General features: G+C 51.5%; 5 protein-coding genes and 1 non-coding gene across 10 annotated transcripts in view; 3 read left to right on the forward strand and 3 right to left on the reverse strand.

The window, feature by feature from the left end:
- The window catches only part of TAPBP (TAP binding protein), a 10,269-nt gene extending 7,923 nt beyond the window's left edge, over positions 1 to 2,346 (forward strand). Inside the window, exons 7-8 of one of the 2 annotated variants that reach the window (XM_006907376.3) lie at positions 27 to 61; positions 1,216 to 2,346. In XM_006907376.3, coding sequence (XP_006907438.1) covers positions 27 to 61; positions 1,216 to 1,227 — 47 coding nt within the window. In that variant the 3' untranslated portion in view covers positions 1,228 to 2,346. The remainder of the gene's footprint in view (positions 1 to 26; positions 62 to 1,215) is intronic. The other variant, XM_006907375.3, reaches the window with a different exon arrangement.
- Positions 2,347 to 2,627: 281 nt separating this feature from the next.
- RGL2 (ral guanine nucleotide dissociation stimulator like 2) lies at positions 2,628 to 10,246 on the forward strand. Of its 3 annotated transcripts, none has more exons than XM_025043719.1 (18): positions 2,628 to 2,671; positions 3,406 to 3,602; positions 4,888 to 4,971; positions 5,212 to 5,390; positions 5,521 to 5,571; positions 5,660 to 5,957; positions 6,225 to 6,476; positions 6,551 to 6,654; positions 6,749 to 6,833; positions 6,922 to 6,990; positions 7,178 to 7,252; positions 7,851 to 7,883; positions 8,003 to 8,124; positions 8,221 to 8,316; positions 8,398 to 8,509; positions 8,618 to 8,908; positions 9,333 to 9,447; positions 9,564 to 10,246. In XM_025043719.1, exons 2-18 carry the CDS (start codon positions 3,444 to 3,446, stop codon positions 9,773 to 9,775), a joined length of 2,337 nt encoding a protein of 778 aa, XP_024899487.1. In that variant the 5' UTR covers positions 2,628 to 2,671; positions 3,406 to 3,443; the 3' UTR covers positions 9,776 to 10,246. The 3 variants fall into 3 exon arrangements, with proteins under 3 accessions (XP_024899487.1, XP_006907439.1, XP_015441358.1); XM_006907377.3 differs by lacking the exon at positions 2,628 to 2,671 and adding an exon at positions 3,049 to 3,182; XM_015585872.2 differs by lacking the exons at positions 2,628 to 2,671; positions 3,406 to 3,602 and adding an exon at positions 3,629 to 4,124.
- Positions 10,247 to 11,028: 782 nt separating this feature from the next.
- PFDN6 (prefoldin subunit 6) lies at positions 11,029 to 12,412 on the reverse strand. Of its 2 annotated transcripts, none has more exons than XM_006907381.3 (5): positions 12,254 to 12,334; positions 12,033 to 12,111; positions 11,694 to 11,764; positions 11,493 to 11,617; positions 11,029 to 11,262 (listed from the first exon to the last, which is right to left on the reverse strand). In XM_006907381.3, exons 2-5 carry the CDS (start codon positions 12,094 to 12,096, stop codon positions 11,133 to 11,135), a joined length of 390 nt encoding a protein of 129 aa, XP_006907443.1. In that variant the 5' UTR covers positions 12,097 to 12,111; positions 12,254 to 12,334; the 3' UTR covers positions 11,029 to 11,132. The 2 variants fall into 2 exon arrangements, with proteins under 2 accessions (XP_006907443.1, XP_006907444.1); XM_006907382.3 differs by having other exon boundaries at positions 11,032 to 11,262; positions 12,322 to 12,412.
- Positions 12,410 to 20,091, forward strand: WDR46 (WD repeat domain 46). Its single transcript, XM_006907383.3, has 15 exons — positions 12,410 to 12,832; positions 12,931 to 13,143; positions 13,253 to 13,333; positions 13,467 to 13,579; positions 13,692 to 13,779; positions 14,093 to 14,154; positions 14,411 to 14,515; positions 14,619 to 14,769; positions 14,932 to 15,067; positions 15,270 to 15,369; positions 18,661 to 18,974; positions 19,124 to 19,218; positions 19,361 to 19,456; positions 19,589 to 19,702; positions 19,817 to 20,091. Exons 1-15 carry the CDS (start codon positions 12,764 to 12,766, stop codon positions 19,913 to 19,915), a joined length of 1,836 nt encoding a protein of 611 aa, XP_006907445.1. The 5' UTR covers positions 12,410 to 12,763; the 3' UTR covers positions 19,916 to 20,091.
- LOC112476127 lies at positions 13,935 to 14,053 on the reverse strand. Its single transcript, XR_003044972.1, has one exon. It is a non-coding gene; the product is annotated as a 5S ribosomal RNA (ribosomal RNA).
- Positions 20,092 to 20,353: 262 nt separating the features above from the next.
- B3GALT4 (beta-1,3-galactosyltransferase 4) overlaps positions 20,354 to 20,805 on the reverse strand; it is a 1,741-nt gene continuing 1,289 nt past the window's right edge. Inside the window, exon 3 of the mRNA XM_015585859.2 lies at positions 20,354 to 20,805. This exon is cut by the window's right edge and continues 17 nt beyond it. Coding sequence (XP_015441345.2) covers positions 20,648 to 20,805 — 158 coding nt within the window. The 3' untranslated portion in view covers positions 20,354 to 20,647.

The raw sequence follows: 20,805 nt of genomic DNA on the forward strand, positions 1-20,805 counted from the left end.
AATCCCTTCTCCATCTCTCTCCACAGCTGCCTACCTGTCCACTTCCAAGGAATCAAAGAAGGTAACAGCACTTCACCTTAGCCTTCTTTCTCATTTCAATCCCTTCCCCCAACTCCTCACCCAATGGAGGGAGGCTCCTGGCATTATTGGCAGAACCCATACTTGGAATTCACACAGACCTGGGTTAAATCCTGCCACCTTGCACATGCTACTTAACCGACATCTCAGTTTCTTCGAGTGCAGGGATAAAAAAAATTACTTAGGTAGCTCTGTCCAATAGAAATATAACACAAGCCACATATGTAAATTTATATAATCTAATAGTTACATTAAAATAGTGTCGATGTAAGAAATGTCCAAAGCTGTACAGAATTTTCATAAGTTTATTTGAACTAAAATTGACAACAGTTGCAGGAAAGCAAGATCTCAAATGCTCCTCAAAATAACAGGTTCCAGCTTCTTATGCAATTGAAATTAAGGAGGGACCTAAGAAAGATTATATGCAGGTGGGAGAAAGCAAGGCGGGATTGGATTACAGGATAGTTAAGATTATGTGCTCTCTTGAGGGTGGTTACAGTTTATTTCAAAGGTGTGTTAACCTAGATGCATAGAAACAATGGACAGGGCTTGCTTAAGGCAAAGATAAAACTTTTACTCAAAAAATTATATGCCTGGGACACGACTACCCACCACAACCTGCCCAGTTAAGACGTTATGATCATAACACCCTGTGAGGTTACTTTCTGTAGAACCTCTTTTTTGTCCAGAAAGGTAAAAAGAAACAGGTAAAATTAATTTTAATAATACACTGTATTTTGTCTAATACATCCAAAATATTATCATTTCTACATGTAATCAATATAATACATTCTAGTTTCTGTCCTAAGTCTTCGAAAAAACAGACGTTTAAACTGTCACACATCTCAATTCAGACTAGCCACATTTCAGAAGCTCAATAGACACATGTGGGTGGTAGCTACTGTATTGGGCAGCAGAGGGCTGTTGGGAAGATTAAAGGAGGTAAGTGTATCTCCTTTGGAAGACGCAAGAGCAAAAGCACTCAGTAGTCTGCAGGCAGAAAACACAGCAATGTTAGCCCCATTTTTCTCCATTCTGTGTGCCCATATAGTTCATTTATCTCTGGATCAACTATGACCGCTTCACCCAGCTTTCTAAAACACTGAATTCCTCACTTCGTTTTTACTTCTTTTACAGAAAGCACAGTGAGGGCACTCAAGACCACCCTGGGGAAGCTACCATCATCTCTGACCTGAACTACTGTAGTAGCTCCTCCAAACAGTATGCCATCACCTGCTCCTGCTCCTGCTCCTTCCAATCTCTCTCCACGGTGGGAATGCTTTTTTAAAAAAGACACAAATCTATAGCATTCACCTTCTTAGAGCTCTAAGGCTGTGGTTCTCAAAATTTTTGGTCTCAGGACATCATAAAAACGAAGGACTCTCGAGCTTTTGTTTATGTGGGTTATAAACTAACTATTTATCATACTAGAACTTAAAACTGAGAAAAGTTTAAAACAGAAGGATACACAGGCACACATTCCATTGGCTGTGAAGGAGATAATGTCAATACACATCATGTAGCTCTGGGAAATTTCACTGTACATTTTTTTAGAGAATGAAAGTGAAAAAGGCAAATAACATTTTAGTGTTATGAAAATAGTCTTAACTTCGTATGCGCAGTGAATTAGTCTCAGAGATCTCTGGGGCAGGGACCACACCAAGAGAACGGGTGCTCTAGAGGCCAAATCCATTCTTCTTGCCCTTGGCACATGAATTTACGGCGCTGGAGCCACTGCTTACCTCTTCAACCCAATCTGGTGCTCTCCAGCACTCTCAATACTCATCACACCTACAGCTCTTCCTTTCCTCCAATGGCCTCTCACCTTCCCTAGGTCCCAGAGTTCTGTTCTCTCTGCCTGGTCCACCCTCGCTCTCCCTGGGCTCCAGACCAGATCAGCCAAGTCATTCCCCTCAGACCGCCGCGTGTCCCTCTTGTGCGGTTCACCACGGTTGTACTTAAGTGATTGTGCGAGTTGTTAAAGCCCGTTTCCCGGACTCTCAGCTCCTCGCAGTTGCAAAAACAAGTCTGTATGTCCACTGCTTTATCTCCCGCATCGGCAGTGGGCCTGGCGCCCACTGGAGGGCGCTCGGTATAAGAAGTTATAGTCCTTTTTTTCATCCTAAGGATTCAAAAACAGGTATAGGGTCAAGTAACTACTGGACGAAGGAAGCGGCGACTTAAGGACCTCCGAGGGGCAGGACCGTGGGCCAGACCGACGCGGGGAGCGAGTCTACTCGGTGGGAATAAAGTTGTGTTCCAGTGCTTCCAACGGCTGTCTCATTCTACCCCAGGGTCCCCTTTCCAAGCACACGACTCTACCAGTCACCTCTAGTCTTTTCCAATTACCCTGACCTCCTGGCGACACCCGATCCCCCTTCGAAACAGCTTGGTGTCAGGTGCCCCTAGCAGCAGGTTCTCCCGGGTGACCAGGGGAGCAGAAACAGAGTCATCCAGCGCCGGAAGCCCCAGAGCATCCACTCTGGAACCGGATGTAACGGCTTCCTGCTCCGCCCCTTGGCGGAGGTGGGGGGGCCCAAGGGCTCTCGGGAAAACCGGGAGTGGATTTAGGGCCGCTACACGCGTGGATGGGGTGTGTAACCCAGCGTGGTGGTGTAACTGGGCCCCTCCCCGCCCAAAACGCGTCCTGCAGGAGTTTTAGGCTTGTGTGGAGGGAAGGGAATGTGATATTCTGCTCTCGCTTTACCCCGAGGCTGGAGACTGGGATCTTTATCTCAATTCAGTGGGGGCGACGTGGGTTCCAGGATCCCCGAATCCGGGGGGTTGGAGGACAGTGGATCTCGGGACCCAAGCTCCTGGGTCCTGGCCCCTGGGCGTCCAGCACTCCCCCTAGTCCGCGGGCCTAACTCTTGTTCTCACTTCCTTCCCTTTTTGGCTCCTGTTCTCGAAGCAGGCGGACGTGGGGGGGCGGGGTGGAGCGGAAAGGGCGGGAGGGCCTGGGAGTCTGGCTGGGGGTGTGGGGGGGTGGGTACAGGGGTGCGGAAAAGCCGGGGAGGGGACTCGGTCCGGGGATTCGGTCGGGGTCTGGAGACTGACGGGAACAGCTGCCGGGGACCCGCGCTACCCCCACCCCTCCCGAGCAGGTCAGAGCCAGAGCACCTTGTGACCCTGCCCGTTCCCGTACTCCTGATCCCCTCATCCCGTAAATACACCAGAGCCCCTCATATTGCACCCCTGTGTGGCCCCCTCTTTAGCCTTCCTTCAGGACTCCCTTCTCGTTACCTAGGCATCCACCTGTGTCTCTCCCCGCTCTCCCGCGCCCACCTGACTCTCCACCCGCGCTCCCCCCCCTCCGTCTCTCCCCAGGCGCCCCCATGGCTCGACCCCACTGACTCCACACTGCCATGCTCCCGCGGCCCCTGCGGCTGCTTTGGGACACAAGTCCCCCCGGGGGAGTCGTGTTGAGCAGCTTCCGGAGCCGAGACCCCGAAGAGGGTGGGAGCCCCGGTGGCCGGGGCGTGGGCGAGGGGCAGGAGGAAGAGGAGGAGGAGGAAGAAGACGAGGTGAGACGTGGGTGGTGAGAGGTTGCGGGGTGATATGTTTCGAAGGCTCCACCTTTCTTTCCGTGTCAGTATCCCTGCATCTCTTCCTCCCTGCCTCAGTTATTTCCGCTCCTCTTGCTGGTGTCTGCCTTTCTCCCTGCTGCGGGGAGTCCCGGCGTTTCTGTGGTTCTCTGTGGCAGTGTGACTCAGGACCTGCCCACAGGAACCTGCCCTGTTACTGCCAGGCGCGTCTGGCTGGCTGTCTGCGGATCTCTGGCCCTCTCCCCTTATACCTTAGTGTGCCTGCCTCTCTAAGCATTCTGTCTTGGACCCTGTCTCCCTCCTTGTTTTTATTTGACGGGGAGTGGTTTGTTTCCACAGTAACCGGCTCCTCTGACTCTGGGATTGGGGAGGGAACCCTTCGATTTCGTGACCCCTCCCCCTCTCCCGCCTGGCACTGAGTGGCGGCGGGAAGCTAAGGTTCTTGGATCTTGGAGAGAAAGTCGTATGCTGAGCCTCGGGTGGTCACCTGCTTTTCCTCTGGTACTAATTAGTGGTAGCTAGGAGCAGGATTTGGGGCCTCAGGAGGGGCCAGAAGTTGGATTTGGGGCCCCGAGGCCCTGGACTCCTGGGTCCAGGGGCTGAGTGAGGGCAGAGTGACTGGCAGGGCTGGTTTTTCGGGATCCGTTGGGGGAGGGGCTGGAGCCACGTGACTCTCAGAGTCTACCCCCCCCCCCCCCACACACACATACATCATCCCCACTTCCCCTTCTTCTTCCTGTACTGGCATCGGAGCCGCCACCTTGAGGGGGTCTCCAGGGACCTGGGAAAGGGGGTTAGGGGAAGGACTAACTCTGAGCTTGGCCAGTTCCTTTGGGGCAGGGCGGAGCATGCGGCTGTGCCTGTGACTGAGGTTTCAGCTTCTCAAGGTCTCTGCTTCTGGCTTTCTGTCTCTCTGGCTTTCCTCTCACCCCTTACACCTTGCTTCTCTGCTGGGTTGGGGTTCAGCTCTGGGGGGAAGGGGCTACGGTAGTCTCCAAGATCAGGGTTCCTGCATTCCACCCCACCACCCGCAACTGCAACCCCCTCTGCTCCACCGGGCCCTGAGGCGGCTTGGGTGGGGCTGTCTGGGCCCCAGTGGGGGAGACCTGGGGTCACCAGCCACCCCCACCCCTCGCACTCGCTGGTACTGTCCCCTGCCGCCACAGGTGAGGGGTACAGAGGGAGGAGTAGGGCCTGGGGGTTAGGGCTGGGGGCAGTAGGAGGTGGTGTGCACCTGTCTGACCTCCCCTTCCTTCTCCTGCAGGCCCCTGTGTCTGTCTGCGATGAGGAGGAGAATGGTGCCACCTTTACTGTCACAAGCCGCCAGTATCGGCCTCTTGATCCCTTGGTGAGATCATAACTTTGGCTTCTCACCTCTGACCCATCACTTCCAGAATGGCCAACTTTCTGGCCAGAGTGCTAGGTTGGAGGTCTGGAGACCTGGACTGTGTGACTTAGGTCAAGTCCTTTTCCTTCTCCAAATCTTAATACAATAAGCCTGGATTATCTCCTAGGTCTGGGGTTTTCCCCAGAGATCTAGGGGCAGAGTTGAAGAAAGGGGCAGTGACTGGCCTTCTGTCTCCCCCAGGCCCCAACACCTCCCCCACGTTCCTCCCGAAGGCTCCGAGCAGGCACCCTGGAGGCTCTGGTCAGACACCTGCTGGATGCCCGGACATCAGGGACTGACGTGACTTTCACAGCAACCTTCCTGGCCACCCACCGGGCCTTCACCTCCACATCTGTCCTGCTAGGGCTTATGGCTGACAGGTCAGGGTCATAAGGGACCACAGGTTGTAGAGGTGTCTGGACTTTCTAAAGCCAGAATATCCCACCAAAATAGTCAAAGCCTCTGGAGATTTGGTAAAAATGGACAAATAGAATCTCTCCCACTCCCCAGGCTGGAAGCCCTTGAATCTCATCCTACTGATGAACTGGAGAGGACAAAAGGGTGAGTGACTCGGATTCTTAACCTCACAGTCTCCTCTGCCTGAGCTGCCGCTTGACATCTGACCCCTGGCCGATTCCCCTTCTCCCAGGGTAGCCATCTCTGTGCTGTCAACCTGGCTGGCCTCTCACCCTGAGGATTTTGGCTCTGAGGTCAAGGGTCAGCTTGACCGGCTTGAGAGCTTCTTGCTTCGGACAGGGTATGCAGGAGGGGAGGGTGTTGGGGGTGGCAGCGCTGACCTCATCCGCAACCTCCGGTCCCGGGTGGACCCCCAGATCCCCGACCTTCCTAAGCCCCTGGCCCTCCCCGGCGATCCCCCTGCTGACCCCACGGATGTCCTGGTGTTCCTCGCTGACCACTTGGCCGAACAGCTGACCCTGCTAGATGCGGTGAGACCCTGACCTCTGACCCCCATGCCCCCTTCCCCCTTACTAACCTTTCCCTGACTCCAGATCCTTTTTTCCCAACCCTTCCTGATCCAGCTCCCAGCCTCTTCCATCCACCCAGTTTTGTCCTTTCCCCATTTCCCCTTGGTTGTTACCCTTCAAACCCTGTGCCCCTCTAGTTCCTTGGCCACCTGAGAGCCTTACACCCCTAACATTCGAAGGCTGACTTCTCTTGGCTATGAACTTTAATCTCTGACTTCTACCCCACAGGAGCTGTTTCTCAATCTGGTCCCCTCTCAGTGCCTGGGGGGGCTGTGGGGTCACAGAGACCGGCCAGGACATTCCCACCTCTGCCCATCTGTCCGAGCTACTGTCACACAATTCAACAAGGTGGCAGGGGCAGTGGTCAGCTCTGTCCTGGGGGCTACCTCAACCGGAGAGGAGCCTGGGGAGGTTACCATACGGCCACTTCGTCCTCCCCAGAGGGCCAGGCTCCTGGAGAAGTGGATCCGAGTGGCAGAGGTAAGAGACAATTGCCCCTGTTGGGGACCATGGTGTGGAAAGAGGTCCCACAGCTCCCTCTGTGACCCCCATAGGAGTGCCGTCTACTCCGAAACTTCTCTTCAGTTTATGCTGTCGTGTCAGCCCTGCAGTCCAGCCCCATCCACAGGCTTCGGGCAGCCTGGGGGGAAGCAGCCAGGTAGGGAGGATGGGGCACTGGACTGGGATGAGGGCTGGGGAAGGGAGTTGTTGAGCCAGGCCCATCCTCAAGTCTGCTGCCCTCTATCCCCCAGGGACAGCCTCAGGGTCTTCTCCAACCTCTGTCAGATTTTCTCTGAGGAGGATAATTATTCCCAGAGCCGGGAGCTACTCTTGCAGGTGAGGCTCACGAGGCTTGTTCCCTGGAGTTCCTAGCCATCCCTGCTTCCCCTCCCACCCTCATATCTCTTTGTTTTGTCAACCCTAGGAGGTGAAGGTGCGACCCTCTCTGGAGTCAAATTCCAAGAAAGCCCCGAAGTCTGGCTCCCGGGGCGGGGTAAGTGCCTAGGGAGGTTGCTTATGAAGGATTGTGTGTGGGGAGCAGTCTGAGGGACAGAAAAGGAAGAAACAGTGGGGTGAGGAGAATTCACTTGTCCTTTGCGATAATGGGATGGGAAAGTGTGGAGGGATGGAGAGCCCTCAGGTCAGTGGCAGGAGTGTCTGACTCTGACCTCTGACTTCAGGGTGTGGTCCCATACCTTGGCACCTTCTTGAAGGACCTGGTGATGCTGGATGCAGCCTCCAAGGATGAGCTGGAGGTCAGTGGTGTGTGTGTTTGTGTGTTCAGTGCAGTGATGGAATGAGTGGGCCTCGGGGTCAGACAGTTGTTCCTCCAGAAAGGAATTGCAGGCATGAGCACTGAGGATTCACAAAGACTTGAGCCAGAGTGCCAGGGTTCTGGTTCTGTTACTTTGGCAAGTTGCTTAACCTCATTGTGCCTTAGTGATCTGTAAATGAGAAACTAGTGACAGGGTCTACATCAATCTGTTATTATGAAGATTAAGTGAATTAATATTTAGTGGGTGCTTGGAACATGCGTGAAATATAAGCATATATAGAGTTTATTAAATATATATATATATATATATATATATATTGGACAAGTTCCTGATCCTCTCTGAGCCCTAATCTTTTCATTGGTAAAGTAGACACAATTTCTACCTGAAATATTCAATTTAGAGGGTAAGGTAGCATGCTTAGGGAATGATAGATGGGAGGGGAGGTTGGGGAGGGGTGGTAGAGTCAGAGAGGGTGGGTAGTGTGTGTAAGCTGGATATGGTTATGCCTGTGTTTAGCAGAGGACATAGTCTCTGTGGCAGGTTTGGGACTCTCACTCTCTTCCTCCTATCCTTGCAGAATGGATACATCAATTTTGACAAACGGAGGAAGGTGAGGGGAGAGCCTGGGCTGGATGCTAGACATCCCTAGCCATGTCCCAGAAAGGGGAGAGAAAGGGGAGTCAGGGGTCCTTGAATTTTGGCTCCTACAGTCTGAGGGCCCCTTTCTAGGAGTTTGCTGTCCTTTCTGAGCTGCGGCGGCTTCAGAATGAATGTCGTGGCTATGACCTTCGACCTGACCCCGATATTCAGCAGTGGCTACAGGGGCTCCGGCCACTGACAGAGGCCCAGAGGTGACTGGCTGGGTGAGGTTGGGACTTCAGGGCTCAAGCAGGGTGTGAGGGGCTATGTGTCACATCCTGACCTCTGCCCATTGCCTCTTTCCCCAGCCATCGAGTATCCTGTGAGGTGGAGCCACCTGGTACCAGTGACTCTCCTGCCCCTCGAGTACTTCGGCCAACGCTGGTCATCTCACAGTGGACAGAGTGAGGCAGTCAGCAGTTGGGGGGTAGTGTCTTGGGGACTTGCCTTCTTCCTCTGATGCTCCCAATCTTCTGCCACTCCAGGATTCTGGGCTCTGTTGGGGGTCCCACCCCCCTTGTCTCCTGGGACCGGCCCAGTGTTGGGGGAGATGAGGTGTCTGGAACCCCCGCTCCTCTGTTGACCCGGTTGGCCCAGGTGAGCTTTGCTCCATAACTCTGACCTCGGCACTGACCCTGACTCTGTGAATGTTTCTTCCTTGACTTCCCTGCCTTCATGTCAGTCCCCCATGTTATTTGTCCCCAGCACATGAAGTGGCCATCTGTCTCATCCTTGGACTCTGCCCTGGAAAGCACTCCATCCTTGCACAGTCCGGCTGGCCCCAGCCACCTCTCTCCCCCAGCATCCTCCCCTAGACCTTTGCGAGGTCACCGCCGCTCAGCCTCCTGTGGTTCCCCACTCAGTGGGGGTGCAGAAGGGGCCTCCAGGGGGACTACACACGGGGGAGGGGGCTCTGGGCCAGAAGCTTCTGATTGTGGAATCATCAGAGTCCAGATGGAGCTGGGGGAAGACGGCAGTGTCTACAAGAGTATCTTGGTGAGGGAGCTGTGGGCTGGGAGGTGGGGGTGAAGGATGAGGGCTTGTGGGACTATAGATGTTGTTTTAGGTTTGAACAGCCAAATGAGAGGATATTCTAGTTTTAATTGTGACCTTTGGTTTTACCAGCTACATTTTATTTTGAAGGGTACTCGGCATTACCTGCTGCACCTTGAACTTTTGTTGGCCATATTAGGTTTTCAGAATAAACAGCAGTTTCCCCACAGGGAAGCAGCCTTATTTCACTGGGTACCATGTGGGCTGGCCTATGGAGTACAGGGAGACACCATATTGGGTTACCCTGTTCACTCTAAAGTATTACACACGGGTAACTTTTGGTTGGGGATCAGTGGCTGGGGTTGGAAAGATGGGAAGCAGGGGTCATTACGGCCAATTTGTTGTTCTTTTGGTCTTGTTTTGCCAGGTGACAAGCCAGGACAAGGCTCCAAGTGTCATCAGCCGTGTCCTTAAGAAAAACAATCGTGATTCTGCAGTGGCTTCAGAGTATGAGCTAGTGCAGCTGCTACCAGGGGAGCGAGGTCAGAGGCAGACTCAGGAAGAGAGTGGTATCCACCTGTGGGAATGCTTCTATATCCAGGTGGTTGTTGGAGGAACAACTGTGTGTGTGCTTGACACCCCCTCTCTTAACCTACAGAGCTGACCATCCCACCCTCGGCCAATGTCTTCTATGCTATGGACAGAGCGTCACATGATTTCCTCCTGCGGCAGCGGCGAAGACCCTCTACTGTTACACAGGGCCTTGCCAGCGGCCCCTCTGCCTCAGGAACTCCCCCAAGCGAGGGAGGAGGGGGTTCCTTTCCCAGGATCAAGGCCACAGGGAGGAAGATTGCCCGGGCGCTGTTCTAAGAAGGAAGCTCTCTTGGTTCAGAGAACTCTTGGTGGCCATACCAGGTGTGTGTAGTCATGCTGAATGGTGGCAGTTATGTGCTGCATTGAGAAGAAATCCAGAATAGTGGCCACTCTGGGGCAGTGAAGTGCCACTAGCTTATCAGACAGTCAAGAGATCCAGCACTGTGGGAACTGGTAATCTTGGTAACCAAGATGGATACCCGTGTATAGCTCCCTACTTTCCATGAACGCAGCACATGGTTAGTACTGGAAAAAGGAATCACTTTGATTCCTGGCCACATCCTAGCATGCCAAGGGCTAAGGGAAGGCCTAGAAGTAGGGGGGAAAAAGAAAAATCTAGAGGCCCTGAGCTCCAAGGAGAGGGGATGGAAAGTAGGTTCTAGTAGGAGTTCCTCTTCCTACTCGGGGGTGGGGGGGGTTCTTGTCACTGTGATAACACTAATAAACCAGAACACTACCTGAATTCTACTCTGTCCTTGCAGTGTATGAACTAGCTGCTGGGAGTGGGGGTGGGGGGCTGGCTGAAATTTAGATGCCATGGAACAGGAAGGGTCCCAATGTTTTCTATTCCCATAATGAACTGAAAACAAGGTGTTGGTGAAGTTTCCTTAGAATGATTCATTTCTCCCTAGCAACCTCTCCATCCCTTTATTTGCTCTTAAATTTTTCTTAGCTGTCACAGACCCATGTCAAGTACTAGTCACCCAATTAAAGTGATCCCCTGGCTGCAAATTTGTGAGAACGAATTTTAGGACAAAGAAACAGAAAAACTACTTTGTGGGCAATGTACAAACTTGGAGAATTTATAAAATCACAGAGCACGTGGTGGAATTTTAAATCAGTCTATGCTACATTCAAACAAATTCTAGGAAGAGAGAACTAAAAAGAACTAAGATGCCAGGGAGTTTTGGAGGGTAAGAAATCAGCAATCTTTCATCCTGGGGGTCTCAGGTTGGAGAATTGAGTTCTTCAATTAAACTGACCTTCCCAATAAACGCCCTTTTCATGTTGTAAACGCCCTTTTCATGTTGCCTAAAGGGGTGTGCCAACCATGATAAGGGAGAGTTAAGGGTTTTACATACCCACAAGAAGGAAGTTTGAGACAACTCAGATTTTAGTCTCAAGAAAGAAGGATGGATTACTCTGCTACGGAGATTCCAGTTGAAGAATATGGACCTAAGGGACTAACAGGTGGTGTATACATAAAGTGGAAGGGGCTGAGGGAATGAATGGAGACAATTATGACAAACGTGGTTAGAAAACGGCCAGGTGTTTTCACATTTTATTAGCTACAGTATAGACCCTAGAGCTGCCTCATTTCCTCCTCCCCCTCCCCTGCCCCACCCCTACGGGGTCAAGCCTTCCCAGAAGCCCCTGCCTTTGCTGCCTGGGCCCGCTGGAACTCCTGCTGCAGCTGAGCAAGGGTCTCCCTCTGTTGTTCTGATTGCCGCTCGAGGTCCCGGAGCTGGGATTCATAACGCTTACTGAAGAGAGACGAGAGACAAATAACAAGAAATGGGACTGAGAATACTGAAGGCAAGAAAGAGATCTGTGAAAACCTGATATCTAGGGGAGGGAGGGGAAGAGGAATAAAGGAGAAAGGATTGGAGGAAATGGATAATTGGGCTACACTGGAGAGCTACTCTACAATGGTTCCTCAACATCTACTCCAGTGGTGTCAGATACATCACAGGGTGGTGGAAAAAAGACTCACATTTCAGCTGTGATATAGTCCAGTCTCTTCCCCACTGTGGCCCGAGCTTCCCCTAGCTCCTGTTTGACCAGCACGGGGCCCAGAAGTTTAAAGACCACGTTGGACCCATCCAGCAGGGCCAGTTCCTGATGGTGGGAAGGGACACATGATCAGAATCACTGCCAATAGTCTCTTCTCACCCCACAAATCCCAGTATCTCACCTCCTTCACGATATTATTTTCTGTTAGTTGTGCTTCAAGCTTCTGCCGCCCTGACATGGATTTACTCAAGTCTGGTTTTGGATGGAAGTGTGGGTGGGAGAAAAGACTCAATTAGAGACGTCAAATGTGCCACCCGACCCACAATCCTACTCAGAAGAAAATGAAGCTGAGGAAGTAGACATGGATGAAGGCGGCGCGTCAGGGGGTGGGGAAGAGTACTGAGGTAAGAACGCTGCACGCGGGTGCCCGGGTAGGGCAGAAAACATGATCTTGGTATGGCTCTGGGTTCGGAGTGAGTGAAGGGATTGGGGCGAGGATACACCGACCCTGCTCCCTTACCCTTCTGTAGCTGTTGATATTTCTCCACTTCTCCCTGTAGCTTCTTCTGGATCAGCTCAGCCATGGCGGAGACGAAAGCCTGTGGAAGAGGGGCGCTGGGTCTCACACTCTGGAAGGTACCCGAGCTCCCTTTAATAGTCTAGATTGTGGTAATGACAACACTCTTGAGAGGCAGCCTCTCGGGGCACCGCAGCCTCTCCCCGTCCGGATATCGAATCTACCTAGGCCTCAAGAAGTGAAGGTTGAAACGAGACCCCAAAGCCCTCAACCGAAACCCTGCCCCACTCACGCTCTCCCTTTAGTATTCATAAACTCGGAAGTAAACAAAGAATGCTGGGAAAAGAGGGTGCCGGAAGCTGTCCTCTGACGCATGCCGGGAATTGTAGTTTTGGCGTGTTTAATGAGCGGCGTTCTGCTAAAAAGACCGGACTCGACAAGTTCTAGGCAATATGGGGAAACAAAGCTGGTAAAAAGAAACTGCACCGTTTCTTGGGCCTTGGTCCCGGTGTTGCCTTTTGTTACTCAGGCATAAGATACCATTCTGGAGGGCAGGGCCAAGGCTTGCCCCGCCCCTCAACGGAGAGCGCGCCCTCATGCAAAATGGAGCCTAGAAGGCTTCAGACCTGGTATAGCGCTGATTGGTTGAGGGCCGGAGGGCTTCCGGGAGGTCCCAGTCCACCGTCTGACGGCTGAGAAGAGTTTGCACGTGGATCGTCGTTCGAGTGGGCTAGATGGAGACAGCCCCCGAGCCGGGCAGCGATGTTCCGCCCAAGAAGGGCAAATTTCAGGCCAAGAAGAAGGTAGAGATCTTCTCGGGGTGGAAGAAAAGTTTTCAGCTGCGGGGTTGGAGGGGCGGGGCACGGGCAGCGGAGCATCAGGGCTCCTGTTCTGTCCGTAGAAAGTGCGGCGATACTGGGAGGAAGAGGCCACACCGACCGCTGCTGGAGTCTCTCTAGGGCTCCCTCGTAACAAGAAGAGGAATCGAGAGCTCCGCCCCCAGAGGCCAAAGAACACTCACACCCCAAACAAGTCTCACATCTCCAAGAAGCCCCAGGTCCCGAAGAAACGCCGAGAACGGAGGAATCTTGAGCCTCAGCGGAGCTTGTCCGGGGTGAGCCTGGGACTTGATAGGGTGGCGGGGCAAGTCGCCTTGAACTTTGAGAGTGCGAATGTTGGGGTCAACCCGAGCCTGTCAGCGAATTGCCTCCTCTCTGTCCCAGGCCCAGGACCCATTCCCAGGCCCCGCCCCTGTCCCCGTGTCTGTGGCTCAGAAGTTCCGTCGCATTGACAAATCCAGAAAGGTGAGGACCAGCCTTAGAGTGGGGTTGCAGGCTGGGAGAGTCTGGAGTTGGATGGAGGCGAGACCAGGTGGCTCTCTTGTGACCCCACACATCCTTTGGTTCTTTTCTCCCTCGCCCACCAACACTGTTATAGCTGCCACCTTCTAAATCCAAAACCAGAAGCCGACTTGAGGTGGCTGAAACTGAGGAAGAGGAAATAAGTGTCAAAGCTGCTCGTTCGCAGCTGCTGCTTGCTGAGGAACCTGGGTGAGTGGCCCTTAATATGGGTGACCCCAGACATTGCTTTATTAAGAGACTGTCCTTTGTCATTTTTATGTTGGTACACTCATTTCATATTAGCCCTAACACTCACTTGCAGGTTTCTGGAAGGTGAGGATGGAGAAGACACAGCGAAGATATGCCAGGCAGACATTGTGGAGGCTGTGGACATTGCAAGTGCAGCCAAGGTGCTCCTGAGGCTGGGAAAGGGGCCAGTGCATTGGTGGTGCAGAGCAGGAGGGAAGTGGAGATTAATAGAGGGAATTACTGAAGTGAGCCAATTCTTTCTTGATTTATTTTTATTTATCTATTTCTTTACATTTTTATTATTATTATTTTTTTATGCCTACAGTACCTGGTCTTCCTAGGTGGTCTCCCATCCAAGTACTAACCAGGCCCAACCCTGCTTAGCTTCTTAGATCAGACGGGATTAGGTGTGTTCAGGGTGGCATGGCAGTAGACTGATTTTTTTTTTTTTTTTTAAACTCTTAACTTTCTCAGCACTTTGACTTGAATTTGCGGCAGTTTGGACCCTACCGGCTGAATTACTCTCGAACTGGGAGGTAAGGTTGTATTCCAGTGCCTCTTGAACTGAGATGTGGTCATGTCTCCTTAACCACTTCAGTCTTGCTAGTGTATGTTTGGGTTGTCGATGTGGGGAGTGTCTGGTGATTTTCTTGTATCTGAGGGTGAGCATGTATAGTGACATCTCTCATCTCTCCTCTCACCTGGAGAGGAAGGGCTGACATGAGGCTGATCTCCAGTGGTCTGAGGATGCTCTCCTGCATTGACACCTTGCTTGTTCCCCACTTCCAACAGACACCTGGCTTTTGGAGGGCGCCGGGGTCATGTGGCCGCCCTTGACTGGGTGACAAAGAGGCTCATGTGTGAGATCAATGTCATGGAGGCAGTGCGGGACATCCGGTCAGTGGCCTGTTAGTGGTCAGTGGAGGTGAGACAGCCCATTCCTGATCGAATGACAGCCGTGACCCCCTTTCCCATTGAGCCACTTCTCCCCTCCTCTCAGGTTTCTGCATTCTGAAGCACTGCTTGCTGTCGCTCAGAATCGCTGGCTTCACATCTATGACAACCAGGGAATTGAGCTCCATTGCATCCGCCGCTGTGATCGCGTCACACGGCTTGAATTTCTGCCTTTCCACTTCCTCCTGGCCACAGCTGTGAGTGGCTGTGCAGCATAGGACTGGGTGGCAGCCCCTGAGAAGACCTTGGTAGAGGGAGGACAGAGAGTAATCAGGACTCTCCCTCCCTCTTTTCCTCTCTCCCTCCCTCTTTTCCTCCCTCCCTCCCTCCCTCCCTCTCTTTCTCTCTCTCACACACAGTCAGAAACAGGGTTTCTGACCTACCTGGATGTGTCAGTGGGGAAGATTGTGGCAGCTCTGAATGCTCGGGCTGGACGGCTCAATGTCATGACCCAGAACCCTTATAATGCTGTCATCCATCTGGGACACAGCAATGGTTAGTCCCTGGCTGAACTTTGACTCTCTGATCATCTTGACCTGCTTTTTTTTTTTCTTTCTATATTTGTACTTCACGAATCCGTTAAAGTTGCCCTGTTACCTCTCTCTTGTTACCTCTTGGCCATGAGTCCCCATCTTTCCCAGGTTTAATCACCTCAGTGCCCCATTAGTAACTTTATCTCTTCTCCTCTGACCTCCAGGTACTGTGTCTTTATGGAGCCCAGCTGTGAAGGAGCCACTGGCAAAGATTCTCTGTCACCGTGGTGGGGTCCGGGCTGTGGCAGTAGATTCTACAGGCACGTAAGTCACTTGTTTGGGCATGAGGTGCTGGGGTCACAGCTGGGCAGAAAGATATGGAAGGCAGTGTGCCTATAGGAGCACAGACTGCAGTCAAACTGCCTGGGTTTAAATCCTCGTGCCATGTAAGTGTAGGCACATTACATAACCTCTGTGTGCCACAGTGTCTACTAATGGGAAGAATTAGATTCCTCTTTTTGAGGATAACATTTTGCTTAACTGAGGTTCAGTTAGTGTTCTAAATCATCAAACTTGATTGCAGATATTTATGTTAATGCTGATCTGTAGAGGGATTTTACATATTTTATCTTCAAAAACATCTTTTCATATAGATAGGTAATGAGATAGACATCAAATGCTGAAAATACTGTCAAGTTATAACCATGTCACTGCGACTTGCAGTGCACCAAGCAGTAGTGCGAAGCAATCAGATGCCATGCAGTCTTGACCACTCTTCTGTGTTGTAGCACAAAAGCAGCCACAAGATAATGAATGTAGTTGTGTTCCAATAAAACTTTATTTGTGGACACTAAAATATATATTTCATATGATTTTCATGTCTTTGATTTTTTTTCCAACCACTTAAAAATGTAAAAACCGTTCTTAGTTTGTGGGCAGTACAGAAATAGATGGTGGGCTAGGTTTGTTTGGAAGTGGTTTGTCAAGGCCTAGGAAAAACTCATAAAGCTGATGTAGACATTAAAGCAAGTTAAGGTCTATAGAGTTTAGCATGGTGCCTAGTGAATAGGGAGCATTGCATTTCATCATTGTCATCATTAAAGATGATTGTTCCTTTTAGGTCTGGCTGGTGGTGTGAGTGGTAGGGGTGGTGGGTCTGTTTTGAATTTCTGAGAGAGCGTTTGCATTTCATAGCTGTTCTGAGTTGTTTGTCTGGATCTGGAGGACAGTTTCTCACACAAGTTCCCGTTTGTTTTCCTCTAATTATTTTCATTCATCAGGCCTTCACTGGGCTCTGGGTTCTGTGCTAAAGTTATGGGGATATAAGGATGAATCAGCCATTGAGCCTGCCCTGGTGCAGTGTTCCAGTTACTTTTTTTTTTTACAAAAACAGATAGCAGTAGTTAGGGAACAATTGGCCGGGTGCTGCATTTAGTTTCTTCTCAATTGTCTTCTATCACCCCAGACTTGATGTGTCTATCACTGAATTAGACACCTCACTCCCAAGGTTCCTCCTTGCCTGTTCCTTTTCTGCCACATTTTCCTTCCATTCACAATTTGGCTTCTTTAACACCTTTAGCTAGCTACACAGCCCCATGTTCTTCAGCCATCAGGAATAGCAGGAATCAAAAGCACTGTTTACTGAATGCTTTCTGGGTGCCCAGGCTACTTGCTACTTGGTTTGGTGGCATTACCTCATTTCTATTCATGACCCTTTGTGAAGTCCTCAAAGTCTGTTTCTCTCCATCCTTGCTGTCTCAGTGGTCCTGTGTGAGCTCACAGCCAGTTCCCAGGCTCCATTTCTTCCTCCTGGCATGTTCTTGGGGAGCGTCAAATAACCTTTTTCACAAGCTGCTTTCCTCTTTTTACACTGCTGCTCAGGAATCTTCTCAGGAAACTACGTAACTTTATTTTTAAGTTGTTTTAAAGAAAATCAGGAAAAGCCCAGTGGCTACCAAATTATGAAAGCCTTCCAGAGGCTCAGACACCTTAGACTCCTAGAGTTGTATTTTTTGGGACAAGTGATATGGTTCTGCCCTTTTGACTCCTTTCTGTGCCAGACTGGCTCTAGGAGAGTGGGGAGGCCTGTCCCACGGCTTTCTGCCTTTTGTGCGCCACTGGACCTGAGCTGTAGTTTGCCTTCTGGGGGCTCCCTGGGTCAGCTGGTCCTGTGCCTAGGGCGTAGTCAGTTCACTGCAGTTTGGTCAACACTTAGATATTGAACAGCTCTGGTCTTTGCTCTTAGGCCCACTCCCACTTATCTCTAGTCCTCAGGAGCACATCAGACAAGCCACAGGGGCTCCAGAGCCGAGGCTTACTTCTTCCTTCAGAGGCTTTCTGAAGCTTGCATTAGGATTGGATTGGATTTTCAAGGCTGAAGTATTTTACAAGCTTAGTAGTTTCGTAGTGTGGCCTGGATGTGCATCTGCCCAGTGGGGTGGTATTTGCGTAGAGGCTCCCAAAGGTGGGTGTGTGTGGGGAGAGGAGCCAGCATGTGCCTGAGTTGCTGGTTCACTCAAGAGTGTGACCCTGTGTTTTAGGAGACCTCAGTAATTCCTGGTTTGCACTATTGGCATTGCCCTTTGGTGGAATTGGGGCCCTGATTGTCTTGTCAGGAAAAGTATCCTGCTGGGCCTCTATTTGGCCCTCATCACAGGGCAAGTCTCTGTTCATAGGAACCCCTCCTCTTGAGTTCACAGCCAAGGTTAAAAAGACAGTCCTGAGCCCTTTGGCAAACATGTATCTCCGGGCCTGGCTGGTCCTTCTTCAGCCTTTCTCTCTTAAGGACCAACTTGAACGTAGGTAGAAACTCCAACCTCTGAAAATAAACAAGTGCAGTGCACGATTCCTTGAGAGGATCTGGTCACCAACCTTGTTCTTCTTCCTTTGGAGAAAGAGGGATTAGGGTAGGGCCTTTTAGGACATTTCTCATCACCTCTGAAGGTTTTCTCAGATCCATGCAGTCTTCAGTTGTGGCTTGTCATTGCTGAAGAGCAATGTTGGGGGCATTGGGTCCTCAATATGACTTGAAAGAGCCCCTGCAATTTGTTCCCTCCTGGCCATATTTCCCACCAATTCTGAAAACAAACCTGTGTTTGTCTCACCGTCTCCATACTCTGATAATTCATTTGTACCTGTTATATGTTTCTCAGGTTTTCTTGAGAATTACCTAGGATGGTTCATATCCCAGTTTTCCTACAAAGTCTTCCCTGACCACTGCAATTGATCCTTCCTGATCTTTCCCTTTGCTGAGCCATTGTGCTGCCTGTGTGGTGGAACATTACATTTAGGTACACATTGTCATGTGTGTTCTCCATTTGGTTCATGTGTCTTGAGTAGGTTAGAGGGAAGATGCTAAAGAAACAGGCCTGCCTTGAGTTCTAGCTTTACCACTCACCTTGATTTCCTTTCTCTAAGCTTCAGTTTCCTATCTGTAAAAGGAAAATAAAAATAGTAACGTGTAACCAAGAGGTTGTCTGTGGAGTGTTCAGTGTGAGAGTAGTGATTACTATTATTAGCCTTTTTCTCCCCAACCAGACTTGATGCCTGGACTTGGCCACAGGCCTGCTTAGTAATCCCTTACTGCAGATTTATTGATTCCCACTCTTCCCTCAGGCACATGGCCACCTCTGGTCTGGACCACCAGCTGAAGATCTTTGACTTGCGAGGGACTTTCCAGCCTCTGAGTGTCCGGACCCTGCCCCAGGGAGCAGGGCACCTGGCCTTTTCCCAGCGGGGACTGCTGGCTGCGGGAATGGGTGACGTGGTCAACATATGGGCAGGGCAGGGCAAGGCCAGCCCACCCTCCCTGGAACAGACCTACCTTACCCACCGGCTCTCAGGCCACGTGCATGGCCTTCAGTTTTGCCCCTTTGAAGATGTGCTGGGAGTGGGGCACAGTGGGGGCATCACCAGCATGCTAGTCCCTGGTGAGTGGGCCAGGGGATGAGGCTCAAAGTGAATGAACTCTGGATGGAAGTTTGAGTGGGCCTGAGACAGACAGGAGCAAGGGGCTTGGTTAGGCTAAAGTGATGGATTGGGTTTAAGTTTATCACCCCATGTTCCTCCCTCCCTCCAGGGGCTGCTGAGCCTAATTTTGATGGCCTAGAGAGTAACCCATACAGGAGCCGAAAGCAACGCCAGGAGTGGGAGGTGAAGGCCCTGTTAGAGAAGGTGAGCACGTGCCCATGTGTGTTTTGGGCTTGGAGGTGGGGAAAGCTCCCTTGCTGTGGGTATTGGGAAGAGTGCGATTTAGCAGCCTCCTTGGCTTTAGGGTCACCCACCTTACTCATTCCTTTCCCTCTGTGACACCTAGGTACCTGCAGACCTCATTTGTCTGGATCCACGAGCCCTGGCAGAGGTTGATGTCATCTCTTTGGAGCAGGAAAAGAAGGAACGGATAGAGAGGCTGGTAAGGAGCAGGCCTGAGTGCACAGGCACATCCTCCTCCACCATGTCACCAAAAATGTGGCACAGAAAGTGGGTGCTGCCACAGTTCCCTGTCTCTGAGGTTTATAGATTTCACTCCTATCCCCTCCCCCAGGGCTATGACCCAGAGGCCAAGGCTCCCTTCCAGCCAAGGCCCAAGCAGAAGGGCCGCAGCTCGACAGCAAGCCTGGTGAAGAGGAAGAGGAAGGTCATGGATGAGGAACACCGGGTAAAGGAGCATTTGGGGATGGGGCAGGCCTCCTATGGGCTGTATCCTCCTTCTGCTTGTGCCTCTGGCCTTACCAGCCTGCCACTTCTCACCTCACCTGTTTTGCCACCTCAGGACAAAGTCCGGCAGAGCCTTGAGCAGCTGCAGAAACAAGAAAAAGCAGCCAAGCCCATGGGAGTTCGGCCATCTGCCCTGGACAGATTTGTGTGCTGAGCCAGGTTCCAGAGTGGCCTGAGAACAACAGTCTCCCCTAAAGATCACCTGTGGTTAAATGACCCTGTTCCCTGGAAGGAGGAGGGGGCAAGTGTCCCTTCCCCAACTGGGAGTGGACAACTAGCTTCTGGGGTGGCTTGGTATTAAAGAGGAAGTTGGGTTTTCTGGATAATGTATTTGGATTGTTCTGTGGATCTGTCCCTTTTCTTTGCCCAGCATGGGGCTACTCTCGGTCCAAGGGGTTATGGTGTCCTGCCTTTACACCCACCCCATATCTTGTGGTCACTGTGGCTTTAGCCTTGCTCTTTAGGGGCCTTTCTCCTCAGTGAGGCTGTCCTCTCTCTCCCAAGTCCCTGGAGATGTCTTTCCCATCAAGCAGGGTCTGGCATCCTTCAGGTTTGTGTTCTGGGATTCCTGGTGAGGACCACACTGCACTCGAAGAGGTAGAGAAACAAGTTTATTGAGGGGCTCGTGCCCCTCTCCTGCCATCGCTGGTAAGAATGACCCCAGCATTGTTTTGCTCTTCTTGATGACCATCTTTGGGGCTAGGAGGCCAGGCCCCTAGGTTTCCCCTATATCCTTCAGTCTTTAGTGACAGACTGAGCATCTGGTATGGGGAAACTGATCAGCTGCAACCAGTTAGGCTCCTCTTGCCTTGGGCCTAGGAGAAAGTAGGTCAGGGTGCTGACTGGACTCTCAGATCCTTACTCCTCTCCTATGGCCCAGGTACTCTCAGCTGTGAAGCCAGGCTATTACCCGACACCGCAGGATGCCCAGGATTCCCTGGAGCCAGGAGCAGAAGGGTGCAGTCCTTTCCCCATCAGAGCCACCCACCAGCTTCCAGGCTTCCTGCATCTTCCAGGGGTCCAACCTGTGGGATGTCAGCAGGA

The sequence above is a fragment of the Pteropus alecto genome, unplaced genomic scaffold (assembly GCF_000325575.1).
Source record: "Pteropus alecto unplaced genomic scaffold, ASM32557v1 scaffold202, whole genome shotgun sequence".
NCBI lineage: Eukaryota > Metazoa > Chordata > Mammalia > Chiroptera > Pteropodidae > Pteropus > Pteropus alecto.

What these genes read in the sequence shown, in the direction of transcription:
- RGL2 (XM_025043719.1), top strand. Translation starts at nt 3,444, where the DNA reads ATGCTCCCGCGGCCCCTGCGGCTGCTTTGGGACACAAGTCCCCCCGGG. An exon ending in AGGAGGAGGAAGAAGACGAG is followed by an intron (nt 3,603 to 4,887) that starts GTGAGACGTGGG and finishes CTTCTCCTGCAG; the next exon opens with GCCCCTGTGTCTGTCTGCGA. An exon ending in AGTCTGGCTCCCGGGGCGGG is followed by an intron (nt 6,991 to 7,177) that starts GTAAGTGCCTAG and finishes CTCTGACTTCAG; the next exon opens with GGTGTGGTCCCATACCTTGG.
- PFDN6 (XM_006907381.3), bottom strand. Translation starts at nt 12,096, where the DNA reads ATGGCTGAGCTGATCCAGAAGAAGCTACAGGGAGAAGTGGAGAAATAT. An exon ending in ATATCAACAGCTACAGAAGG is followed by an intron (nt 11,765 to 12,032) that starts GTAAGGGAGCAG and finishes ATCCAAAACCAG; the next exon opens with ACTTGAGTAAATCCATGTCA. An exon ending in GACTATATCACAGCTGAAAT is followed by an intron (nt 11,263 to 11,492) that starts GTGAGTCTTTTT and finishes GTCTCTCTTCAG; the next exon opens with TAAGCGTTATGAATCCCAGC.
- WDR46 (XM_006907383.3), top strand. Translation starts at nt 12,764, where the DNA reads ATGGAGACAGCCCCCGAGCCGGGCAGCGATGTTCCGCCCAAGAAGGGC. An exon ending in GCATTGACAAATCCAGAAAG is followed by an intron (nt 13,334 to 13,466) that starts GTGAGGACCAGC and finishes ACACTGTTATAG; the next exon opens with CTGCCACCTTCTAAATCCAA. An exon ending in ACTTCCTCCTGGCCACAGCT is followed by an intron (nt 14,770 to 14,931) that starts GTGAGTGGCTGT and finishes TCTCACACACAG; the next exon opens with TCAGAAACAGGGTTTCTGAC.